This window comes from Diceros bicornis, chromosome 22 (genome assembly GCF_020826845.1).
Source record: "Diceros bicornis minor isolate mBicDic1 chromosome 22, mDicBic1.mat.cur, whole genome shotgun sequence".
Lineage (NCBI taxonomy): Eukaryota > Metazoa > Chordata > Mammalia > Perissodactyla > Rhinocerotidae > Diceros > Diceros bicornis.
In genome coordinates, this window is record NC_080761.1 from 41,028,056 (window position 1) to 41,053,852 (window position 25,797).

The 25,797-nt window shown below is 39.3% G+C and overlaps 1 protein-coding gene across 3 annotated transcripts in view; it reads left to right on the forward strand.

Moving 5' to 3' along the window:
* ADAMTSL1 (ADAMTS like 1) overlaps positions 1-25,797 on the forward strand; it is an 855,592-nt gene that overhangs the window by 660,032 nt on the left and 169,763 nt on the right. For all 3 annotated transcript variants that reach the window (XM_058565859.1, XM_058565860.1, XM_058565858.1), the window contains 4 exons: positions 2,005-2,209; positions 3,501-3,648; positions 6,645-6,729; positions 21,453-21,754. In XM_058565859.1, the coding sequence (XP_058421842.1) occupies positions 2,005-2,209; positions 3,501-3,648; positions 6,645-6,729; positions 21,453-21,754 (740 nt within the window). The remainder of the gene's footprint in view (positions 1-2,004; positions 2,210-3,500; positions 3,649-6,644; positions 6,730-21,452; positions 21,755-25,797) is intronic.

Here is a 25,797-nt window from a genome sequence, read left to right on the forward strand (position 1 = left end):
TTTCAAATTCCACATAACCCTATTATTTTGCAAGGATTCACATGACAATTTTTCAGATATAGAACTATAGTTGTATGCTGGAACCATACTATAAATTCTTAGAATAATATTAGCATCATTTGTCTTTCTGTGATCACTGACATTGAAAAGGATACTTACTTATTACTGTTTATGAAATTACACTATGGGTCAGGTCCAAGTGTTGAGACAAAAATTAATCACTCTCTCTTAGAAGGGTCAAGTTTAGGGATGTCAGAGTACCAATTAGAAAATGTGCTTTCGTGGCATCTTAATGTTCTAAGAGATTAAATGTACATTCAAAAACATATTTCCACTGTCAGATCAAATCAAATGTGAATATGTACTTATATATTCAGCCCAATTTCAGTCTGAATCAGACCTGTTGTCCACCTCCAGAGGGAAGCTCTCCAGAGATTTACATGGAGACAAATGAGAATTGGTCTTACCCTTTTGGAAGAGAAACTCTCTACAGAGCTGCTTCATTCTCTTGAAAGGAATCAGAAAGTCTCCTAAAGGCTAAACAGAGGGCCTCAGTTTCCCCATAATAACATTTTCTTATGTGTCTCCCAGGGAAATATGCATAGGAAAATATTGTATTTGGCAGCATGTTTAGGCTATTGGCAGAGGAGGTAACAATTGTTGCCTAGACAGTGCAGAGAAAATGTGGAGGAAAATTCTCTGTAACTGGGAAAGACACATTATCCAGGCTCATGCAGAAGAGAAGTGAAGTTCACAATGTACATGAAATCCTACTAACAGAATAATTAATGTCTCCATGGGATGCTTGTGCAATATTTTTAAACTTAACTCTTCAAGTGGATCAACTTGGTGACATTTTGTTTTTCTCTTATTAAAATGATATCCCTCATAATTCTAAGAGAAATCTTCAAATTCCTTAGGAATCCTCATCAACAAGCAGAATATATGCAAAAAAGACAAGCTCAATCCCAATGTTTCTATTTTTAAAAAGTCTACATTCTCTAAATCTACAGGAGGAGAGAAAAGAATCTGGCAAAGATATCTCTCTGCATCTGGTCCCAAATGCTTCAGAACTGTGTCGAGATCTGAACAATCGATGGAATTCTCTTAAGTGTTATTGACCGTATTGTTATTTTTTCCCTTAGTTACCAACTCTAGATTCCAACGCCATCAGCCTCCCAGCCAAAACCAAACTTGTTCACAATTCCAGGTGTTCTTTATTGGGGGGGGGACACTAACTGCCAGCATCCCTCAGCAGCTGGAGAACAAGCAGATAGTGCCCATATTAATACTTTTGCTCTTTAGCGTAATGATGGCATCATTTGAACATTAGAATTGTGATAAATCCATGTAGTCCCAAAGCTGATGGTTGTAGAAGAGAGGAAGAAAGAGTGTTTGGTTTACTTTGATCTTTCATGAGCTTCTCATGTAAAAGTATCCAGAAGCTAAATAATAAAGTATTACATTGAAAGTAAAAAAGTATCAGCCCAGGTGCAAACTGTTAGTGCTAACTGATTAACCAATTTTAGTCTTTACATAGATATTTAATGGGATTTAGTAAAATATATAATACTATATATATATAGTAAAATATATATATATCTCTGCAGAACATATATTTATAAAATCTAAAATACAGTAAATATTATATACATATATATACACAAACACTTAGAATATATATTGAAACTAAAGGAAGAAGGACTGAACAGCCATCTTTTGAGTAGATTACAGACAGCACAGATATCCTGTAAACAGCTCTCAAAACAGTAATTTCTTACATTCGTGTAGCGTTTCAAGGTCTACAGAGCCACTTTTGCCAACACTGAATCCTTCTCTGTTACTCATCAGATTTCAGGCAATAGATGGCTTTGGTTCTCTGGACCGTAGCCTCTCAGAACCTGATTGCCCCAGTAGGCACTGAGAATGGGGTTGGTCGGAAAGGTCATTGAGGAGGTTTGGCAATGTGCATGTCTGCCCTGATGACTCCCCTTGCTTCTGTAGGTGGGAGGCCACCCCGTGGACCGCGTGCTCCTCCTCGTGTGGGGGGGGCGTCCAGAGCCGGGCAGTTTCCTGTGTGGAGGAGGACATCCAGGGGCATGTCACCTCAGTGGAAGAGTGGAAATGCATGTACACCCCTAAGATGCCCATCGTGCAGCCCTGCAACATTTTTGACTGCCCTAAATGGCTGGCACAGGAGTGGTCTCCGGTAACTGTGCCTTCTTTCTTTGTTCATTAGGAGAGTAAGTCCACTGTTCCCTCTCATCATCATGACCCCACCGGCTACCCTGTGCAGCTCCCCACTTCTCCTCTTGAGGTGTCTAGAAGCCTGCCAGCTTAGCTCCTGGAGTAGGCATGCCCCAAATCCAGCATGACTAAAAGTAAATGAGTAAATATTCATATACATCTATGCTTCTTCAAGTGACTTCAAGAAGCTTCTATTGCTCCCCATCATGTTCCCGCAAGTGGCAAGGTGAGGCAGATACCTGTCCAGAGTAATTGAGGCCAAATGACTGATCCTGAATCTGAGAAAGCTGCTCTGATGACAGAGCTCAGTAGACCAAAAGTTTGGTTTCATTTTTTTATTTCTTATACTCTTCTCTATATCCAAAAAGGGTCTCACTGGATTAAAATTAAAACTATGTATATTATTAAGTGAAAAAAAGATGATATGAAAATAGAAAAATAATTAGAATGGGGATGAAGTAGGATAGTTAAAAGTAAAAAATTCTAGATGTTAGGGAAGCGGCTGAAACAGCTTAAACATAAAATGTTGTTTTGTATTTCCTTGCTGCTAATGCTACAAGGTTTGAAAGGGCAAAGGAGATAGAAAGATGAGGGGATAAACCATCGTGCCCTCAGCCACAGAGATGGCAAAAGACTCTTCACTTAGCTACATGGCTTTGTGATGGCAAGTCAGAGCTGATGTTTCTCTCCATCTAGAGTTGCTCCCAGGCGTATAGAACCACTGGAGGTGCTGTCTACATCTGGCCATTGAATCACTTCCTTTAAACATTTTTTTTCCATGTCAATATAATCAATGGGATCAGCCATGCTGCAAAGTAAATTAGCTATGATGACAGTGAGAAAAATTTTCATGTCTATGTGGGAGCCAACATTTCTCATCTTTTGGACCTGACAGTCATTAGCAAAATAACGAAATAAAATTAAAATGCAGCATTGGTGATCAAAATTGTGCACCCTCTACAGTTTCTTTCCTCTTTCTTTTTGCTGCTTGGTTTGGGACTTTGCACACAGCGGGCGTGTAAGGACTGCTGACTGACTAAGCCAAAGCTAAGAAATTGAAAGTGATTTAAGTGTCAGCCAGCTTCACCCCAAACAGCCAACTAGAACAAAGATCCCATGACTGGTAAGAAGTGGTCTAAAGCCACCAGGAGTCCTTGTACAAACGCTGTCCTTTAAAATGTCTCAGGTGGGAAGGAAGAAAAGTAAACAAGGCTTTGCCTATGAGTCTCCTCTCTCTTGCGCTCTCCTTCCAGTGCACGGTGACGTGTGGCCAGGGCCTCAGGTACCGTGTGGTCCTCTGCATCGACCATCGTGGAATGCACACTGGAGGCTGTAGCCCCAAAACCAAGCCCCACATAAAAGAGGAATGCATCATACCCACTCCCTGCTATAAACCCAAAGGTAACTTGGCGGGGCTCTGTTAGCAGTCTTCTCATTGTGTGTATTCGGGTGCTGTTTAAACTCCTTGGGATATTTTTAAGTATCCTAAGTGTTCTTAGTACCTGTTCTTTGTAACTTAGAGTCCACTAAATGGACTTAACTCTTTTTTAAAACCTTTCAAATAGTTTGCTTGCAAATTGCTATTAAGCACTACATATTTATATAATTCTCTCCTGGGTCATAAAGCTGTTTGAAGACTGTTGCTGAAAAACATCAGATACATATGCTTGAAAAGAGATATTATAGAGATATTGTAGAAATACATGTGCAATTTGCTATTAAAAACAACGCAGTGAATCCAAGAGTGCCTACTTTAAGCGTGAAATGCATTAGGAAGCCTCTAACTTCAAACTGATGAAACAGAAAGCGGTTGCTTTTTATATAGAAAATTAAAACGTTAATATGAGACTGGATTCCAGAATCATAATTTGAAATGAAAAATGGAATAAATCAGACTGCAAATAATTTATAAAAAGTAAATTTTAGAAAAGTTCAACTTAGTGAGCAAGATTTATTATAATTATGCTGGGACTCTCAGATTAGCATGGGTACTAATCTGACTTCTTTGCTAATATCGTTATAGTCTGTGTCAATGAAATAGAAAATTCCAAACTCACAAACCGTTCAGAAGTAAAGAACTCCTGATTATAAGCTTCCTCCTATTTTTAATATTAAACATGATTCCCATTTCTTTCTTAATTTATTTCTTCAAACCACAGAGTTTCTCTGAAAAGCATCCACAGTGTAGCTCTTTATTATACGAGAGGCTGCTCTGGGTGGAAGTGAATGACATCATGAAATCTAAATTAATGACATAAAAGGAAACCAAAAAACAAAAACCTACCAGAAATCCTGATTAATTTCAATCACTACCTCTCTCTGTAAGCCTGTTTTCTTGTTTGTAAAATGAGGATAATGATAGTAACTACCTCAGAGACCATGTGAGGATTAAATGAGATAACAATGCAAATAGAGTACTTAGCCCACTGCCTGGCATATAATAAGTTTTCCACAAATGTTATCTTCAGCTCTTAACACGAGAGGAAGTGGCCACTGGTATGTCAACCAGGATTCAGTTCAAATACACAGTGAAGTATTACAAGCCTACTCTTAGTGGGGACCTGAATGCTTCATTATTGAAAGACAGAGATGGCTCGCGCTGTCAGAGATGGCGGCGTTGACTGAGTCCTTTAGTTGGGAAAGATGGGCTAGCCGTAAAATGATGTATGTATAGCTACCATGTTGCTGTGTTTAAAATGTCAGTAAATCCTCTTGGCTTTGGCAGTTTTACATTTCTCACTCACTCTCTTTTTTTGTGTGAGGAAGACCAGCCCTGAGCTAACATGTGTTGCCAATCCTCCTCTTTTTGCTGAGGAAGATTGGCCCTGGGCTAACATCTGTGCCCATCTTCCTCTACTTTATATGGGATGCCTGCTGCCACAGCATGGCTTGCCAAGCAGTGCCTCGGTGCGCACGCGCGCCCGCGATCTGAACCTGCGAACCCCAGGCCGCCGCAGCGGAGCACGCACACTTAACCGCTGTGCCACCGGGCCGGCCCCTGACTTTATTTTCTGAATACACAATTGCTGCACATAGAGGATGAGAAGTGATGCCGCTAACTTAAAATAGTCAATTATTTATTAGCTCTGTCTTTACCAACCCACTTAAGAGAAAGAAAAGCAGTTTGTGGTTAACTATCAAGAATAAAATCTGGATTTTCACAACTGAGTACTGAGTCTGGCTCTCTAAACATCATTAAAATGCCATATAATTCTGTGGTATATGCACATATAGACATATTTCTTTCATCTTTACAATTATATGTTATAAAATAGTGATAGAGCTTCACTGGCTCATACTGTAAAGGCAAATATGCCATAAATGACCCTAATAAATATGTCAGAACGGGAATCTTGGCAGTTACTTCTGTAGGAGCAGTTATAAGCTCCTTCTTTCTTTTTCTCCTCCACAATTTTTTTCCAGGAAGTAGTTAGGAAGCTTGTTCTGAATTGTTTGGGCAAAGCTAAATAAAGAGGTGAAACAAGTCAAATTATGGGTTATGGACCCTAAATTGCTCATATTCAATTGTCAATGAGCCTTGGGGCAATAGTGAATGAGTCAGAGATCTAAAGCCATGTTTTGTGAATTTCAGAGTGGCAATTTTGTTTGTCTTTGACAATATGGCATAGATCACACTTAGCCAAAAGACAAAAGAAAAACGAATTAGAATTTATGAAAGTATCACAGTATAACTTATGGTGCTTTGTGTTTGTTTTAAAAGGTAAATATTGCTCTCTCTTCAGCAGGAAATGGTGAAAAAATACTTTGATGACTATATACATATTGAGCTGTTGCTCCTAATTATGACTTTTGTAATAAAAAGACTTTCCTTTGCTCTTTAACATAGTACAGGGGAAGCATATACACAGAGACTAGTATTATTAAACATTTTAAAATCTAATTCTGGACCAGCCCCATGGCTTAGCGGTTAAGTGCTCTCACTCCGCTACTGCGTCCCGGGTTCGGATCCCGGGCGCACACCGACGCACTGCTTCTCCGGCCATGCTGAGGCCGCGTCCCACATGCAGCAACTAGAAGGATGTGCAGCTATGACATACAACTATCTACTGGGGCTTTGGGGAAAAAAAAAGGAGGATTGGCAATAGATGTTAGCTCAGGGCCGGTCTTCCTCAGCAAACAGAGGAGGATTAGCACGGATGTTAGCGCAGGGCTGATCTACCTCACAAAAAAAATAAATAAAATAAAATCTAATTCTTTTTTTTTCTTGATATAACCATCATCAGAGGCAGAAATTTACCTGAAAACTTATTTGCAGTTATCAACATAGTTTCTAAGTAGCAGAAAATCAAGAAGTGGTGAGGAGAAAAAGGAACTTCCCTGAAATCGCAAATTGGTTCTAACCTCTTCTCTTTCATGTGTGTGCACTTAATTCTCAGAGAAACTTCCGGTCGAGGCCAAGCTGCCTTGGTACAAACAAGCTCAAGAGCTAGAAGAAGGAGCAGCCGTGTCTGAAGAACCCTCGTAAGTTTTAAAACCACAAGTTGTTTTGCTGTTGAAGCTGATTGGTTTCAAGAAAGCAGTGTCTCACTGGTTGTGGCTTTCCTGGGCTCTGAACGAAGTGTGATCCTCTTACCAAGGGCGCAGTGAGGCTTAGGGGCTGTAAATTGGAGATTGATCAGTTTCAGAGTGTTTCTCAAAACTTATGATTGCTCTCTAAATACCTTTCAATTTTGAAGTAAGAAAATGAAGGTGTCATGCCTACCTTCTTCTCCAAAATCTGACATCCTCTTTTCCAAGAGGCCAAAGGTGAGAAGGCCCAGGCTGCATCTGATGATGTGACACAGATTTGACATGAAAATCGGGGCAGCTTTTCGCACTCCTTATCTCCCAGCCTTGCAATATAGCCACTCAAAAATTAAAGGGTAAGTAGAATACATCTGAGGGCAGAGGAAGTTTATTAGCTTTTCTTTTCCCTTTCCTGCTGGGATTGGTATCAAATTGGATACTAGGTCTTTGCCTCACTGCGTCATGGTCCCATACCTGCTGAGTTTCATCAAGGCCATGAAATTTGTAACACCACTAGGCACAGATTTTCCAGATGCTTCAGCAGAGGAAACAAAGAAGAGAGACAAACATAGTTTAACGGACTGATTGATTGATTGATCAATAACTGTATATTGATTCTACTAGAAAATGCTGATGGGCATATCTGCTGTATCATTTTTAAAAATAAGGGAAAGTACTTTGTTGGTGAATTTCATTTGTGACCAAAGCAACTTCTCAGATTGATGATTTTCTAGATTAATTTATTTAATACAAGTCCTAGGCTCTGTGCTATGCAGTGGTACATAAGACATGTTCCTCACCCTCCAGGAGCTCACAGGATAGCATGTAGGATATGAAATGGTTTCCAAATTCAACCCATAGTTTAAATTTTACTAGAAATATAAGTTAACATTATAATCTATATATTCAAAAGCAATTTGGGATTTTCTCAGAATCATCCTGTTTGAAGCTAAATCTGATACGGTTTGCCAGAACACAAATTTTCTTCCTGACTCACACCCTAAACAGCAAGAGATTGAGAAAGAAATCCAAAATACAGATTGGTACAATGACCAAAGTTCGTTTGCAAAGAAATGGTATTCAGTCACTTGGTGTCAAAGAACAATGGTTCATACGTTAGGTAACACATTTCTTACTTAAAAGGACAATAAGGAAAATGTAAATTCTTTCTGAACTATAAAGTTACTACAGCACCTTTTTCTACTTCTTTGAGAAAAGGCTTTAAGAAGAAGGAACTAGGGGCTGGCCCAGTGGTGTAGTGGTTAAGTTTGGCGTGCCACTTCGGCGGCCTGGGTTCACAGGCTAAGATCCTGGGCATGGACTTACACCGCTCTTCAAGCCATGCAGTGGCAGCAACCCACATACAAAATAGAGGAAGATGGGCACAGGTATTAGTTCAAGACCACTCTTCCTCAAGCAAAAAAAGGAAGATTGGCAACAGGTGTTAGCTCAGGGCCAATCTTTCTTACCAAAAAAAAAAAAAAAAAGAAGAAGGAACTAACCATTGCAGAATTTTGGAGGAAAGGCAGTGGTTAAAGACTGCAGTGCAAACTTTAAGTGAGTATATGAAGGCTTAAAACTTTTTGTTTCTCTCCTGCCAGTACCTGGCTTGTCAGGCCTTCTTGCTGCTGGAGAGGAAGTAAGCAGTTGATTTCACAGGGGTATTAACTCTTTAATCCGCTAAGGTTCTATTTAAGACACAGAAAGAGGCCATGTAATTGGAGATAGTTACTCGTTATATGTACTCTTAGGTTAAACACATTTAAAACCAGATATGTATTATTTTACCTAAATAAACTCTGCTCTCTTGTACACTACATTTTATCATTTGGTCTAAAGCATAATCCTATATATAATACTGCAATATGACCAATGTTAAATAATATAACACAGTTGAAATTAAATCAAAACATCTTACATCAATAATTAAACATTGTTCCCATTATTAGATACTTCTCAAATGAAAGCCGTAAGTAGAGTTTAATGCTTCTGCAGAAGCGTTGCCTAGACATTGGTCAAGCATATTCTGTAATGAATGTTTTCCACTAAAGATCTGAGTAAGATGCATTATGTTTAACTTTAATCTTAATAAAGTCCCTAAAGTAGTTAAACACATAGTTTTAGCCATTTAAACTATAGCCATATATTAGATTATTAAATTTTGCTCCTGGTGTAATGGAATTGCCATCTTGGCATGATTAATCTGAATTGAAGTAAATTGTAATTGGAGTGCCGGTGCCAGCTCAAGGAAATGTATACAATTATGCTCAGAAGAATAATTATTTTATACCAAAATGAAATAAATGACAGCTGTAGAATAATGCAATGAAAGGTATATGGTTTCCACATTTTAATACACTTTACATGTTTAGCACTCTGAACCCTAGGAAAGGCCCTATGTGTCACATTATTTTTTTTTTTGATTTTGAATTTAAAAAACATTATTTTGCATGGTCTTAATTCTTTCTTTTTTTTAAACCACATAGACTAGTTTCTAAATGTATGTAGCAACCTATAATTACTCTCCATAGTATAATGAAAAAATGATATACTGTCAGCAAGTCTTTCCTTCCCCCCACCAAGAGACTCACATTGCTGAAATTAAATGGTAATGTTTCGAAGCTGTAACTGTCACTTCTGAACTGCTCCAGAGAAACAGGAACAATGGTACAGAACTATTATCTCTCACTTGAGTCCAGCCAACGTGGAGAGTTCCGTAGTAAAACAGCAAATATTATTTATTTCCCCTTACGTAAAATGAAAATATTATCACCAGCCTGTCTCATTGAATGACATAAAAAAATCAGTAGCTTAAAGTCTTTAGCATATGGAGACACTGTTATTGAATATTAGATACTTTTGGTAACCCCAAAATGAAAAAAATAATGGGTTAGCGCTCTGGCCAAAAATATGTTGGAAAGCAGCCACTCTAAGATATGTTTAGAAGAAAACTATGATTAAAGACTAAAAACTGAACTACCAAGAAATAACTAAAAATTTAGAGAACAGAAGTGTGTATGTACCAGCATTGTTGTTCCACTATACTAAATGCCATGCGGAAGATACAAATACGGATGTTAGTGTCGGAGAATAGGTGAAATGAGGAGCGAGACTGGGTCATGTTATGGTCATATACTCAGTATATTGAGATTATCGTATAAAGCTGCAGCCTCATTCAGAAATACTTTTGGACATTGATTGTTTTTTTTTTCCTTAGCAACAGACTGATTTATTTATGACGTATTTGAATCATATGGTACCAAGGCAGGAATATTGTGATGAACATATTTTCTTGACGTAGAAAATGATTTCCTGGGGCCGGCCTGGTGGTATAGTGGTTAAGTTCACATACTCCGCATCGGCGGCCCAGGGTTCACAGATTCGGATCCCAGGGGTGGTCCTACATACCACTCATCAAGCCATGCTGTGGCAGCATCCCACATACAAAATGGAGGAGGATTGGCACAGATGTTCGCTCAGGGCCAATCTTCCTCACCAAAAAAAAAAAAAAAAAAAAGATTTCCTAACCCACTTGTGGGAGTCATACCTTCTAGACAGATTTTTCACTGGTGGCCATGGTTTTTCTTGATCCAGGCACATGGTTTTATCAAGTTTTCCTGACAACCAGTAGCAAGAATCTTTAAGCGAAGTATTTTTGTCTCTCGCCATTGAACAGAACAATGTGAGCAAGATCCAACCCCAAACCGAGACTGAGGGATGTGGGGCTTTAGCCAGTGAAGCTGATCCAGCACAGACAATCTTAAAAAGAAATGCAATAAAGTGAACTTGCTCCTGAGGATCTCAGCTGAGGAATCAACAGAAACCCCTGCTACCCAATTAACACAGACGGAATGAGGGTTAGAGTTGCATTTTTCTGAGGGATAAGGGCAGTGTCATTCTAGCACTAGAAATAAGGGGATGGGAAAATGATGACGTTCTCTTCTGCTATTATTCGAACTATGTCTTTTTGAACTTGCGTCAGGTGGTGACAGTATCGTTAGGTTTAGGACACATCATTTAAACACCAGATGGAGCCCAGCTCGCTGCTTCTGCTGACAAATAGCTGGGAGTGGCTTTCCATGTATTTTTTAAACCTCAAAATTTTGCTTTTATTTGGTGAGGGATCAGAACTACAATGTGGTAGTACAGTTATATTCATTAATCAGGTATAAGCTAAAGAAATTACTGACTTGGTTTCTAATCTCCTATTTTTATACCTTACTTTCAGTCTTTGTTGAGATGTGTGCATGAACATCACGACCACCTCAAGCCAAGTCCACATTATGACCACTTTGACACCTTAACTTCTTGAGCAAAAATGATACTATGGTGACCTCTAGGACATGTAAAGACAGTTCGTCTACTGTGGCTATACCGGAAGTTCATCAGTTGGCCTTCTTAAAAAGCCTGTTCTCACTTGGAATAGGAAGGAAATTGTTCATTGCCTTAACTCCTTCAGGCCATGAACAAGCCACCCAATGCCTTAGAAGGTGTAGTCTGTTAAGGGAGGCAGCTGTAAGAAAAAGGTGTGGCCTGGAAGCTCCAGAAGCTCTGCCTTTCTCTCTCCAGACTTTCTGCTCTCTGAATCAAGTCATTCCAGGGAAAGGAAGCAAGAACTAATTGGGCACCTGGGGAAGCCAGGTTCCTCCCAGATTCATTTCAGTTGCCAGGAGTTCTGCTTGGAAGCTCAGAACAAACAACAGGAGACAGGTGCCTCCTTTGGGCACTAGAGACCAACACAGCCATTTTAACCAGCCATGCCCTCATCAAACCCTGGCACACAGCGAGTGGAGGGCCTTAACGGTGCTGTCCTCTCGAAGGGAGGATGGGGTAGTCCTCTGTGCCTTGATCTTGCACTTTAAAAATCTTGAGTTATCTTATTAGATTTTCAGTTAACAGCTTTACTGCATGGTTAAGAAAACATTTTTGTGCTTCAACACAATACTCAAGCTTTAAATGTATTGCCATAAATAACCTCGGTGTGCGTCATTAAAAAAAGGAGGAAGAAGAAGAAGGAAAGCAGGCAGAAGGCAGCACTAATATCTGGATGCCAGATGGCATCAGCTTAGTGATGAGGCTGATTCAATAAGAAGCAAAGGGAAATTCCTGTCATGCATCTGTGTGAACAGAACCCACAAGGAATTAGATACAGAATGAAAAGCCAATGGGTCGCCATGGCAATCCTGTAGTCATTAAATGCCTTGTTTACCTTGTTGGAAATAGTATTTAAATACATAATATTTAAGCATATGTTTACGTTAGACCAAATTTACATCCAGTACATTGTCTGAGAATGTGAATGGCTTAACTCAGTGGTTAAGAATGTGAATTCATATTTAAAAAAATAAAAATGGCTAGAAATGTTAATTGTGTCACATGTGTTTTTATATTTTCCCCCAAAGAATATTTAGGGAATCATACATCAGTAATGGATCCAGATAGTTTTGCTGTTTATATCCCCAATACAAGGTGCCTGAATTACATTCTCTTTGTGAATCTCAGGCCACAGAAAATAAAAGGAAAATCTTGTGTATATATAGAAACACTTTTCTTAAGAATCAAGAGTCATCTCGGGGCCAGCCGGGTGGCACAAGAAGTTAAGTGCACACGCTCCGCTGTGGTGGGCCGGGGTTCGCCGGTTCGGATCCCAGGCGCGCACTGACGCACCGCTTGTCAAGCCATGCTGTGGCGGCGTCCCATATAAAGTGGAGGAAGATGGGCTTGGATGTTATCCCAGGGCCAGTCTTCCTCAGCAAAAAAAAGAGGAGGATTGGTAGATGTTAGCTCAGGGCTGATCTTCCTCACAAAAAAAAGTCATCTCACCTAAGATTGAGAAATTTAAACACTATTTGCTGATCATTAAACCAACATAAAGGATGTTGAAGCAGAGCCAGGTTGAGCATTAGAATGACAGCTTTAAAAAGCACAAAAGCATTTAATTTTGAGAGGTGGCACGTGGCAGAGCTAAAGCCTCACACTGGCCAGACTGAATCAGCCCTTAGCCTCGCAGCAGTCATGACCTCTCACTTCCAACTTCTTCCTTTCTGGAAGGAGTCTCCTCTCCATCTACCCAAGTCATTCTCATCCATTTTATCATCTGCAACAGTGGAATGCTTCATGTAAGTTCTCTGGCCGATTATGCATTTCAGATGACTTGGGAGAGTCAGTGGACCTGCTAATTGTTCACACCTCCTAATGAAAGAAGCTAAATTTGCTCACAAGTCACCTGCTCTGTGCCCTGCTTTGTGTCAGGTGCAGATACTGTAAGAATAAACCCAATAGTCCTTGCCCTCAAGAAACCTTGAGTGCATTCTTATCACAGGAATGGTAGAATTGTGACCAAACTGTTGAGTTTTGTCCAATTATCCACAGATTGAACAAATGAGCTAGCTGTTTTGAGGAAAAGCCATTTGATCTTTGGGTAGGCATAGCATGATAGTGTTATTGATTTAAAAAGGAATGTAGGAGAATTATTTATTGAATTCCCAAATTCTCTTCACTACCATATGTTTCTCTGAGCTAAAATGTCAGAATAGTTAAACCAGTACATGGTAAGTCACAAATATGAGAAATAAATGAGAGAAGAAATGTAATACACACTGAAAGGGTTTGGGAGAGATGTTGATGTGAACTAATGTTTGGCAGATTATGACAGACCTTATTTGATTCTGACTTTGGCTCCAAACTAGTATTTGAGGAAAGATTATTGGGTCTTTTTAAGTAGCAAATGATCAAATATTTTGTACCCATCTATGTACCTCAATGATTCCTATCTATATATTGAAAACAGGCTACAGAAACCACAGATAAATCTCCTAAAATTTGAATTTTTTTCAGATACATCATGCTACCAACTGTGTGAGTTGGTGAGGGGGTGAATCTGTGTATTTGTGTGCTCAGACAAGGATATAGCCCTGCTGGGATCAAAGCAAAAAACAGTTTAATTATTGATCATACTCCCATGCAGAGCAGCAATGTGCACAGTGGTGAAAAGTGTGGGCTCCTGGCAGACTGCCTGGGTGTCAATCTTGGATCCCCCACTAGCAACAGGGGACCCTGGGCAAGTCACTTACCCCTATAGGCTGTAAATTCCTCATTTGTGAAATGAGCATAATAATGATATCTACATCATATGGTTATTGTGAGGATTAAGTTATATGTAAAGTACCTGGTATGCAGGAAGCTCTCTGTATGTGTTGACTGTGGTTGTACTAGGCCTTTTCTAGCCTAGTACATCTTTCATCTTCCTAGAGAACCATTAAGGGAGTAAAAATGTATAATAATCACTCATTTACAAATGGAGAAATTGAGGCAGATGTTGTATCTGCCTCATATGTGTTGTATCTAATGGCATGTGAGAGAAAAGTACAATTTAACCCAAAATTCAGCTAGTAGTTCCCCAGCTACTCCCACCTCCCTACCTCTCTTCTATACTGAGCTCTTTGAAGACTCACTTGTAAGCATCACGCTTTGAATTTAGCCCAGAGTTTATTCTCAGGGTTAGTTACCTTTATTTGAATGAAAGGGAATCTATAGGGAATTGCAAAAATTAATAAGGAAAGTTTAGAAAATGCTTGGGTGGAAAAGCATCCTCTCTCAACTCTGAGTTAAATATAGTTGATCCCCCTAGATTGCTCCCAGCATGCACTGAGACAGAAATATCAATAATAAATTCAAGAGAGCAGACACAGCCATTTTTATGTAGTCATTAGAAAAGCCTGTATTGCAAAGCGAGAAATTCTAAATTCGTCAGCTCCTCCCACCATCTCCACTTATTGCTCGTTCTGTAGCTGCTTTCAGAAAGCTAAATCTGAACTATTGCTCAGCTGAGCCCTAGAGAGTGACAAAGACAAATTAATGGGATCCTTGTGTGCTAAAATAAAGCATGGACCCTGTCACCACCAATATATGTTAAGTCCATTAAGGTCATTTTTAATGAACTGAACTTTTCATTGGAAAGCTTTGCCAAACTTGTTGAATTAAGGGAGAGAAATCTTTACAAAATTGCAAGATAAACTAATTTCACTCCGTGCAAAGAAGAAATGGTTCATGAAGAGTGTTCTGAGTTTACAGTATTTTAGATTTTTATCAAAGTCAGAGAAAATAATATACATTGAAAACTACATTCTGGTTTTAAGCTGAGAACTACAAATGCACTAATAGCGTTGTAAGCTATAGCGGCATTATAGTCCCTAGGACATGGGTTTTTAAATAATCAGACTAGCCTCAAGGAAAACCAGACTTTTACATCATGTTCTGTTCACACAGGTCAGAAAAGCAATGGGAGAGAAAGATGGTCTGAAACGAGTGTCATATCCTCATTTTTCATTTGTGAAGAGAGTAATTTGGCTCCATCTGCTACATATAGTTAGTGATCTGTCGTCTCTTTTCCCCAAAACTCTGTGCATATTGAGTTTTAAAGAGTAGACAGAAAGATAAGAACTCTGCTCGGGCTCCTCGGACCTAGGAACAATTTCAAAATGCTCCAGAGCCTTCACTGTTGGGTAGCTGCTGGTAGGATAACGGCAGAGTCATGTATAAATTACTGAAGGCTGCCTCTGGCTCAAAACTGCCCCAAAATCCTCTTCTTCTATGAAATAGCATTTTTATTGAGACTAAATTGAAGTGTGATAGACACAGAATTTAAACTTGCCTCAGGCTACGTGATAACCCAACACCCCATCAAGCTCAAGCGAGGCTGGCACACACTGCCCGAGTACAGCTGTAAGGAATACAAAGTGAATAAGCTCACTACTAAAATTTTACTAAATCTGGGCACAATAACTTTTAAAAAGACCAAAAGAAACTCCTACCACAGGAAAACAGTTTGTCTCCTCATGCCAATGCTTGGAACTGAGAGGCATGATTTAATTTCTTTGAGTTTTTAGGCTACTGCCTCTTTAGCTCTGTGGGACCAATACTCTTAGAAACTGATTATTAACTGTGTTTCTACGAGCTTTTCTCTTACCGTTAAAGAAGAACAACCTCCTGATGGTCGACAGGCCCCTCCTTTAGTAGGAGACCTTCTAGTATCTTGTCTGGAATCATATCAGAGAAAGCTAGGTCGGAACTGCAAAACGAGTTTACCAGGGTACTTAAATATGAGGTTCCAGGCCTTGAAAGAGCCCAGTAGTCTCTGACTCATTGGAACTTTGAGAGAACTCCCTCAGCATTTCCTTCTAGCATAAAGTCTCTTTGAAGGGAAAATGTGCCCTTTAATGTAGTCAGCCTTTCTTCCCCCACTTCTAGCACTGAGCATTTCTGCAAGAAAGTCATTGAAGCATTCTTGCAGAGGCCAGCTGCCTCTCAACAAACTGGAAAGGGCATCATTATCATGAGAAAATGAAGTCTGCTACTTGGAAAATGCCACTAACTGTGGCTCTCTCAATGCTGCCTTAGTGTCTTTTGGAATTGGGTCCTTCCTTCTTATTTATTTATTTATTTATTACTGGTTAATGACATTAGACAGGGCAGTCATTGAATTTTTTTTCAAATAGTTATATTGGTGGCTGCATCAAAATTGTCATTTGTTTTGTTATTTTAATCTCCAGGATCGTTCTTTTCTTGGTTATACTATGGGGCACCTCACAGCGCAGACCCGAACAACTCAGGCATGATACTTAAGGATTTGAGGAACCTATGGAAAAAAACAGTGCTTCAGATGTTTTGTGGAGTGGTGTGCTGGACTCCTTTGAAAAATTTTGCTTGGAGACTTCAATATGAGTTGCATAACTAGCATGAATTATTTGCAGCTCTAGAGTGTTGTAAGCTAACAACAGCAGTTGAGAAATCTGTTCATAATTCCACATTCAGATCAAGTATCCTTGACTAAAGATCTTTCACAATAAATTAGATTCTCATTTATTTGGAATGATTTAGGTGTGGTTCTAAGTGAATGTAGAGGCATATTTTGGATGCATCCCCCCAAAACTTTAATGCTCTAGCTATATTTTTCAATAATCATTTTAAGGTTGTCTTAGTATTATGGGTTTTATAATTAATTTTTATAAATAATTTATAATATAATTTTGGAGAGTTTTTAAAAATCTTCCCTTTTAATTTCGTTGAGAGACACTAAATAACTAAAAATTTTTACATGAGGTCTTTGGATCTCAGGTAAAATTAAGACATAGACGAGAGGAGGTGTTTCTCGTTCCCTTTTTCCAAGTTTTTTCCCACCCAGCTGCAATTTCTTTTCTCATATATCTAAATGCCTCTTCACTCCAGATGCCAAGATGCCCAGCTTTGGTTTAGGTAACTGCACCTTTTCCTAAAGATTTTTACTCCATTAACATCTCAAGGATTGCCCAGAATCAGGAGGAGAACCAACTTTTCAAAACTAAAGAAAAAGAATAGAGAAAGAAAGATTGGGTTAAAAATAAGACAATGCAATATGGAATAACATCAGCACCAATAAAGTATGGTGATTTTTTTTACCCCAAATGACATATTTATACAAAAGACTTCCTGGCTGATTTGGGGTAGAATTACTTATACAATATTTTATTTTTCCAATATACTATTTTCCAGATCCCTCTGTGGCCACTAGTTAAATGATAAAGTTTTAGAAAGGGAAAAACCATGATTCTCATGCGACTATGAAATGAACATCCGTCAAAGATTTTATTTACTTCATTAATCAATGAGGGAACCAGGAAGATGTTATAACCAATTCAAAGGAAATTTGAAAGGACCATACATACTTAGGCAAATAAGAATGCTGAAATGAATTTACAAACAGATGCAAAATGGGTCTATCCATAGGCCAACAATCAATTGCATTCCACTAGACACAATTAATCTGTATTTCTATGGGCAAGAATCATTTGCATTATCAGTTTTCTGCAATTTATAGAGTGGTAAAATAGCTCACGGTCAATGAAAGGTTGCAATAACTTTGAAGGATGCACTTAACAGGATACCCAGTAATCCTTTGGGTCTATTTTAAAGTCTTTTGTAATTTTTGCCTACACTACTCAGTTCATTCCCTCTTCTCTCCTCCCCCTAATATCATGTCACCACTCTCATACACAAACATACACCAAAAGGAAGAGGGAAAAGAAATCCACAACCCCTATCAACTTAAAACTCAAATGTAATAAGATTGAAAACTAAAGTAAAATTAAGTATTTCTAATGTGATTTTCTGCAAGTTTCAATTTGCATTTTGAAACTAGAGAATGAGGCAAGGCTCGTAACAGCATCAAAATAACATGCCTATGACACTACTCATATTTTGTACAACCCCAATGATTTTTCAAACATGTATATGAGAAAGGAGGAGAGAGGAAAGTAAGAGGAGAAAAGGAAAAGTTAAATATCTTAGTTATAGACCATGCATGCATAAAACTAGAGCCTAGTTGTGGCTAATATCTGCAGTGGCATGAGACTAACCAAGAGTGAATTGTTTCTGTTTAGCGTTATATTAATAAAGTGATTGTTTTTATTATTTCAGTCCATGCTTCTGACTCCATAATAGCCACTAATAACCACTTTGGGAATTGACAAGTGAATTTGATTATCAGTGTTTTCTATTTCATAAAAGGAACTATGATAATAACTCTAATTAAAGGATAAAGTTTTTTGTTCATGAAATGAACAATTAAGCTTGCAAATCGAAGACCAGACAGAAGCATAAATCATTTATTTGCCAGGTTTCTTTTTAATTTCCTGGAGATGGGAAGACTAAATGCAGAAATGGCATCAGTCCTCTCTGAAGTTCTAGCCCCTTTTTTCAAGAACTCACTTATCCAGCCATTCTTCGTTCATCCAGCAATAGTGCTGCTAACAAAAAGAATGTCAAAATTACCCAAATTAAACTTCAATAACAAGAACTTTTTCGTTGTACATTTGTACATAAAAAGGACTTTTTTAAAAAAACCTGTTGACTCCATTTTAAAGGTTCTTACTCTGCAAGTACTATTCAGATTGAGTCTTCTCAATGTTACATTTAAACCTCCTAGCTCACTTGCCTGCCCTCTCAGTGACCTTGCTTCCTCCCACTTGTGGCCAGAAAGCTCAAGATAGTAAATATAGAGTTGGGAGATCTAGGGATGTGGGGAAAAGTTTCGTACGTAAAACAGTTATTATTCATTTGGCCATTTGCACTATTAGATATTTTTCTTTTGAAATATAATCTCCTGCCTTCAACGAGAGAGAATATATTTTATCACACGGTGTATGCACTAGAGAAATTAAGATGACTGCCAGAAGACAGCACCACTTAGAGCCAAATTGTTGTTAATTGGTGTGAACTTGATGAAGACCTAAGGAGAGTGGGTTGGGAGACAAACTAGTGAGGCTCTTTGACCTTTGATAGGACTCTCACTTGGGAGACGTAAAGTAGATTTTTATTGTTTTTGCTATTAACCCTAAATGTCTAGACAGTCAAAAATACACACACACACACACATTTATTTTCATCTAGATGCTGGTTTAAAATAAACCAGTTTCAGCCATTGCAACGAATTCATGGGGCTTAGGGAGCCCTTTCTACTTTGTTTGCTTTTGGTGTATCTTCCTGGTCCCGGAAAGAGACCAAATGCAATGTGATTCACCTTACAGGCAAGGACAGCTGAGGGTTTAGTTTGTGCATCATTTATATTCTAGATTTCATCTGGGACTCACTTTGGAAAATAAAACATAAATCAGTTTAGCTACTTCTCATTCTTATAAGCTTATATATATGGAAAAAGATGGAAATGAAGACCTAAAATAAGTCTGGAGATTGTTTATGACTCTCAGTGTGTTTGGTAAAAGCAGGAGTTGGGTAGAGCAAGAGTTGTAAAATTATAGCCCACAGGCCAAATTCAGACCCTTCCACCACCCTTCCCATCCCCCCAACCCCAGTTTTTGTAAATAAAGTTTTACTGGAACATAGCCACACTCATTTGTTGACATATCATCTATGGCTGCTTTCATACTACATTGGCAGAGTTGAGTAGTTGCAACAACAAAGACCCACAAACATAGCCCACAAAATCCAAAATGCTCCTCTCACAGAGCCTGTGTTCACCTGGAAATACTGCCTTGCCATTGGTCACAGCCTGGGAGTCTTGAAGGTACTCCTACCATGCATGCCTCAGTCAGACTCTTCTCAAAGGGACTCCTTCCACACCTTAGTCAGAACCTTCTTAAAGGGACTCCTTCCATGCCTGTCAGAACCTTCTAGAAGGGACACTTTCCATGCCTCAGTTGGAACCTTCTAGAAGGAATTCCTTCCAAGCCTCAGTCAGAACCTTCTAGAAGGAACTCCTTCCATGTCTCAATCAGAACCTTCTAGAAGAGACTCCTTCCATGCCTCAGTCGGAATCTTCTAGAAGGGACTCCTTCCATGCCTCAGTCAAAACCTTCTAGAAGGGACTCCTTCCATGCTTCAGTCAGAACCTTCTTGAAGGGACTCTTTCCATGCCTCAGACACCGTGAGCTTCTTGGGGGGATGTCTGGCTCTCTTGGCCGGATCCCCCTGCTCCACACCCAGCCCAGGCTCAGGCCCAGGAAACATCTTTGTTATGTTCCTTCCAGTCTGAAAACTTGGATTGGTTTCCTGTTAGAATTTTAATTTCCCTAAACTAGATATGAACCATTTGCACTTGCTAGGACTTAATGCTATAACCTTCTTATCAGTTCTTTCCTTTTCTGCCAAAGTCAAGGTTAAGGAGCCAGGTTTGCATGCCTCCTCAGCATGACTCCCTGTGAGAAAGCAGTAGGATCATGGAAAAATAAAAATTTTTTATTCCAAAATTCTTTCTCCATATTATTATAGTAACTTTTTGAAAAGGTTAGTGCTTCGCTCCGGTCTTTTTTCTCTGAAGCCTCTCTCAAAGGCATTGCAGTTATGGCCATTCTTGATTAGTGAGAGGAAAAAGGCCCTTTTTTTTAATTTGAATATTGTCCTAAATTCTAGAGAAACTCAGAGAAAAGCAAAGTTCTCACTAGTGTGGCTTCTCTCGGAGAATAGGGAGGTGGAGGCTGTTGAACAAACTTGTATGAGTGCAGCACCTCTCGTTCACTGTGACATGCCTGTGGATTTAAATTTGTAGCACAGCTTTTCTCTACGATATAAAAAGAATTGTAGTCCAGACTAATTCAAAGAATGTGTGAGGAACAAGACTTTACTCCATTCTTGGAAACTTAAAAAAAAAAAAAAAACCTTCTTTCTACATATAAATAAATCTTGGGAAGCACGTTGAGCAGAAAAGCAAAGAAAGTTACAGAATATGTGATCCAGACTAAAAAAAAATACTTCCTTAAATATCTCCAAGAGCTTATTTTGTTGTAGTTTTTAGTATCAGTATTAGTCTGCTATAAGAAGAGCCAGCATCTTGCAGGAGGCACAAGTGCTGGGATTTAGAGCAAGAGAGAAGAAACCACCAATTCTCTGCTCTGAAGAGCTGCCACTGTGGGTGCGAAGCAGGGAGAAAGCAGGTGGTCTGTGGCTGGAATGTCTCACAGCTGGGAGTTTATATGACTCGCATGAAGAAACCAATCCAGAAACAGTGGCAAATGAGCTCATGAACTAAACTGAAGCGCCCATAGCAGGACAGGGTGGCAGAGCCCCGAGCACATCCCGCGACAGCACTGGGCAGTGGTGGCAGGTGGCATGCAGCCCCTCACAATGCCCCCAGTCTCCTTCCTGGGGCTTCTCATCCTCTCCTCTTGTTTGCTTGCCGACTGCAGGTTCATCCCAGAGGCCTGGTCGGCCTGCACGGTCACCTGCGGTGTGGGGACCCAGGTGCGAATAGTCAGGTGCCAGGTGCTCCTGTCCTTCTCTCAGTCCGTGGCTGACCTGCCCGTCGACGAATGTGAAGGGCCCAAGCCGGCATCCCAGCGTGCCTGTTATGCAGGGCCATGCAACGGGGAAGTTCCTGAGTTTAACCTAGAAGACACAGGTGACTTCTTTGAAGGCCTGCAGGATTTTGACGAGCTGTATGACTGGGAGTATGAGGGCTTCACCAAGTGCTCCGAGTCATGTGGAGGAGGTAAGAAGGGGGCTCTGGCTCAGATCCCCGCCATCTTCTTGTCCTTTTTCTGTACCCTGTCTCCCTGCATGCAACTGTGTCACGTGACTGCCTCTAGTTCAAGAATGATAAGCAGGCTGAGGAAGGGAGGAAGCCATTCTAAATTAAAGCATACTGAATAAAACACAGATGTATTTCTCTTTGGGCTTGAGTGTCAGCTGTGAGTGGCCAGCACAACTAATGCTTTTACTTTCAGTTGTCATTCTGATGTTTTGCAATATATCCCAGTGTATCTGACTGAGAAACAGGGTTGACACCGACCTGGCAACGCTCTCAACATTCAGTTTTATTTGTCTATGCCCTTGCCTCGGTGCATGTGGTATGAACCAAGACTTAAGATGGCAAAGTCTGCTATTCCCAACAATAGGTTATAGTCCCTCTGATTTACTGAGCTGACTTCCCAAGGTAATACCTATTTGCAAAGGGAAAGGGTATATAAAAGACCGTTAACACTGTGGTTACCTGGAACCAGAAAGGAGTTTAAAGATTAAAGTCTGATCCCACCGCCATTTTACAGATGAGAAAACTAAGATACAAAGACACTGAGTGACTTGTTCGAGGTCACACAGCTAGTGAGTGACAGCTGGGGCTAGGCCTGCTCTTTATTTGTTTCCCTGTCTAGAGTCTTTCCATCATACCACACTTCTTTAAGCACTTAGAGAATTCCTGAAGCTTTCTCATTATGAATATTATTTAGCGAATGTTAAATGTTTCCATGTATATTGACCTGGTTCTCTTAGGTGTATTCCATGGTGATAACAGATTCAGTAATTATTTTAGGTGTTATGAATGAATTTGTAGTGGGAGAGGAAGGCATTTTAAGTCAACAATTAATTCTTCAAGATTACGATCTTTCTTACCACTATAGGAAATGCATTAGATTCATATTGCCACTGTCACTCATGTCTACTCCCAAGAGAGATTTTGATAGGTGAGGAAATGCTGGCTGATTTCCTGCCAAATCCCTCTCACTGGCTATCAGTAACCCCTTTTGGCACTTTAAGGTTCTGCATTCACAGTAAAGTTTCTTACTTAACCGGAATAAAAAATATATATATTAAAATTATTACCCAAAACCATTTTCTAAACCATGGCATTTTGGAAACTCCTTTAAAAAGGCATCTTTTGTCGTTATTGAGAATGTAAGAATACATGTTCCCAAATTGTTCACATGCAGTTGAAAAGGAATGAATAGTGGAACAAGTACTAGCAAAGAATCAATTTTCTCCATCAGGTCTTTTAGTAAACATTTAATAGTTTTGACCTTGAGGTTCTTGTTTGTTTCTAAGTCTTCCAATTTCAAACCCTGGAATTCTTAAGTGTTTTAATGGAGAGCCCTGTTATTTTAAAACCTAAGTTTTTCCATCAGATTCTGGAAGAGTTTCCTGGAACTTAGCTAATCTACGTTCTTATGGTGTTCTCCACTCACAGTGAGAACATCTCTTCTTCCATGCTTACAGAAGAAGTGTTAAATAAGCTTTGATGATCGCTGAGCCCTTGCAGGCACTGAGAGGTCCGGTGGAAAGGCCACAGCTGTTGGCTACAGTTGCTTTTTTCCGATATAATGAATGACTCAAGAGTTCAGATGGGTGTGCTTATCCCAAATTTCCATGATCACCTGAATTGAACGATCATTATCTCTAGTCTGAAACCAATGCGCTTTGAAAAAAAAATTATTTTTGGTCCTCTCTGTTGTGGTTCTCAGTTACAAGTCAAGCCTGGAACTTGATGAGCAGATGGGAAAAATAGATTCAGTAATGTAATATATAAATAACCAGATACCTTTATCTTTAAGATTCTAACCATTCTGCTGATCAACCAGGGGTATAACATTTGAAGTGTAGAGAGTATATGGAATGTTTTTAATATAAAATGTTTTCAAAAGACACTGATTTGGAAATAAGATTTGGATGTTTGATATACAATTGATCTCTGCCTGTAGGAACTGAGCATCTTTGTATAACATAAATTGTACCTCTTTTATATCCCAAGGCAGGGTAAAGTCACTGAAATATCTTAGGTCTTTAACTGTCAACAACTGTGCACACTTACCAACAGTTTGTTGCTGTGCCAAGGTAATATATTTATGCCTAAAATTTTAGAGTTGAAAATTCCAAAGTGGTCAAAATATGCTTGGGTTATGTGGTCCATATGATGCCCATACAAAAAATTATTTCGCTGTATGGGACATGTATATTTTGATGTCAGTGTTTGGCGATAACATTTTAGCGTATTATCAACTTTGATCTTCCACCAAAATATAACCCACAAGGTTATATATATTTTTAATCATTCTTGCTGAAGCCAACCAAAAACATGCAGGATTAAGAGATAGATTTTAAATCAATTTTGGGTTATAGAGCCAGTCAGGCTAATTTTATTGTTTTTGCAATCTCAAGAGATGAAACTGGACAGACACAGAAGTAACCTTTCACCTAGCAGAGGTAGCAACCAGAAGGAACTAGTTAGTAATTTAGGCTGTAGTTGGTGGCTGTGTTTCCCCAAACTGTCATCAAATATCACGTAACAATTATGCTATTCCGGGAGAAATAAACACTGAAAATCTCATTTTCTGGAAGATTGAAAGTAAGCCTAACCTGTTTAGATCTGTGTCCTGTGTCCCACTATCATCTCCTTGTTATATTTTAATTTTGTGTATGTGAACTAATAGGTGTCAAGGAGAGAAGATTTGAACTTGAACAGCTTTATTATACTGAACTCCTAGATGGTAAAATCAGCATTAAAATCTGAGAGAAAACTTGAAATTTACTCCAGCAAGAATGAGAGGGGAAGTCTTGTACCTGTTGTTCCCTTTTCCTCATGAATCCTTTCTCCTTTTGCTTCTGTCAAGAAAGGAAAACTCAAAATTGTGAAGTACTGTACTTAAACGTGTATTCTGTGTTGGCTTAAAATGTCCTTCTAAGTACGTATTTTAGCCCATTTGGAAAGAGCACAGACTTGAGCTGGCTTCTCATATCCTGGCCTGACTCCTCTGGGTCAAGTCTACTGTGAACTCGCAGGTGAAGTCCTCACATTTCCTCCCTCTTCTAACTCCTCAGTCCCCACTCCAGGGCAGCTGCCTCACTCCCTGTCCCTTCTTCCTGGCATCCCCTTCCCACCTCCCGTTAGCCTAACTTGCACGCTGTGTTTAGAATGCCCTGCCCTTTAGGCATTTCATTCGTCATGCCACAAAAATTTATTGTGTGTTGACCACAGGGCTGGTCCCAGATACTCCTTAATGATGACAGAGGTCTGTCCTTAGTTTCCCCCACCACCCTAGGCCCCACCCAAGAATGCTGAGGCAGCTAGCCCCTATGGCAATAGACATTTAATGCACACTGTTGCAGAGGCCTAGTGCATTGTTTTATAATGTGTTGGATTAGAATTTAGTAACTCTAGAATGCTGCTTCATCTCAGCACTTAACCACCCAAAGGTGATTTTTATCTTGAGCTATGATTATTGGTTTGGGGTAATGTAAATTTGTGTTCCATATATCTAAAAGGGAAGGTTACTGAGGTCCTTTTAGAAACTTGAGCCCTTGCTACACCTGTTCCTTGCAGTCTTAGAAGGACCTAAGTTCTAGAAACAAGGAGTTCACAACGTGGGAACCGGTGACATCACTCATACACCCCACATGCACCTGAAACAAGCACTTTCAAGTAAGGCAAGTGACAAGCCCTGTGGTCACTTCCTGCCTCAGATTGTCAACTCAATTTCATAAGATGTTCAGTAGCTGAATAAAGCCAAAATATATTTTACTTTAGAGCAATATGTAGAATCTCTTAAATATTGCCAGGTAGGTAAATGCATTGAAAACTTAATTTCTAATATAACCACAGTTCTAGATTCTGTATGGAATTGTTAGCTTCATCCAGTGCCTTGTCGTCATTACCTTAATAATGCCAGGCTATTCCAGTGGGAGCTATCAGTGATGATATCAACAATTTCTTGTGAAATGTTTTGCTAAATCATCATATCATGAATTTCAAGTGGTTCACCCCAG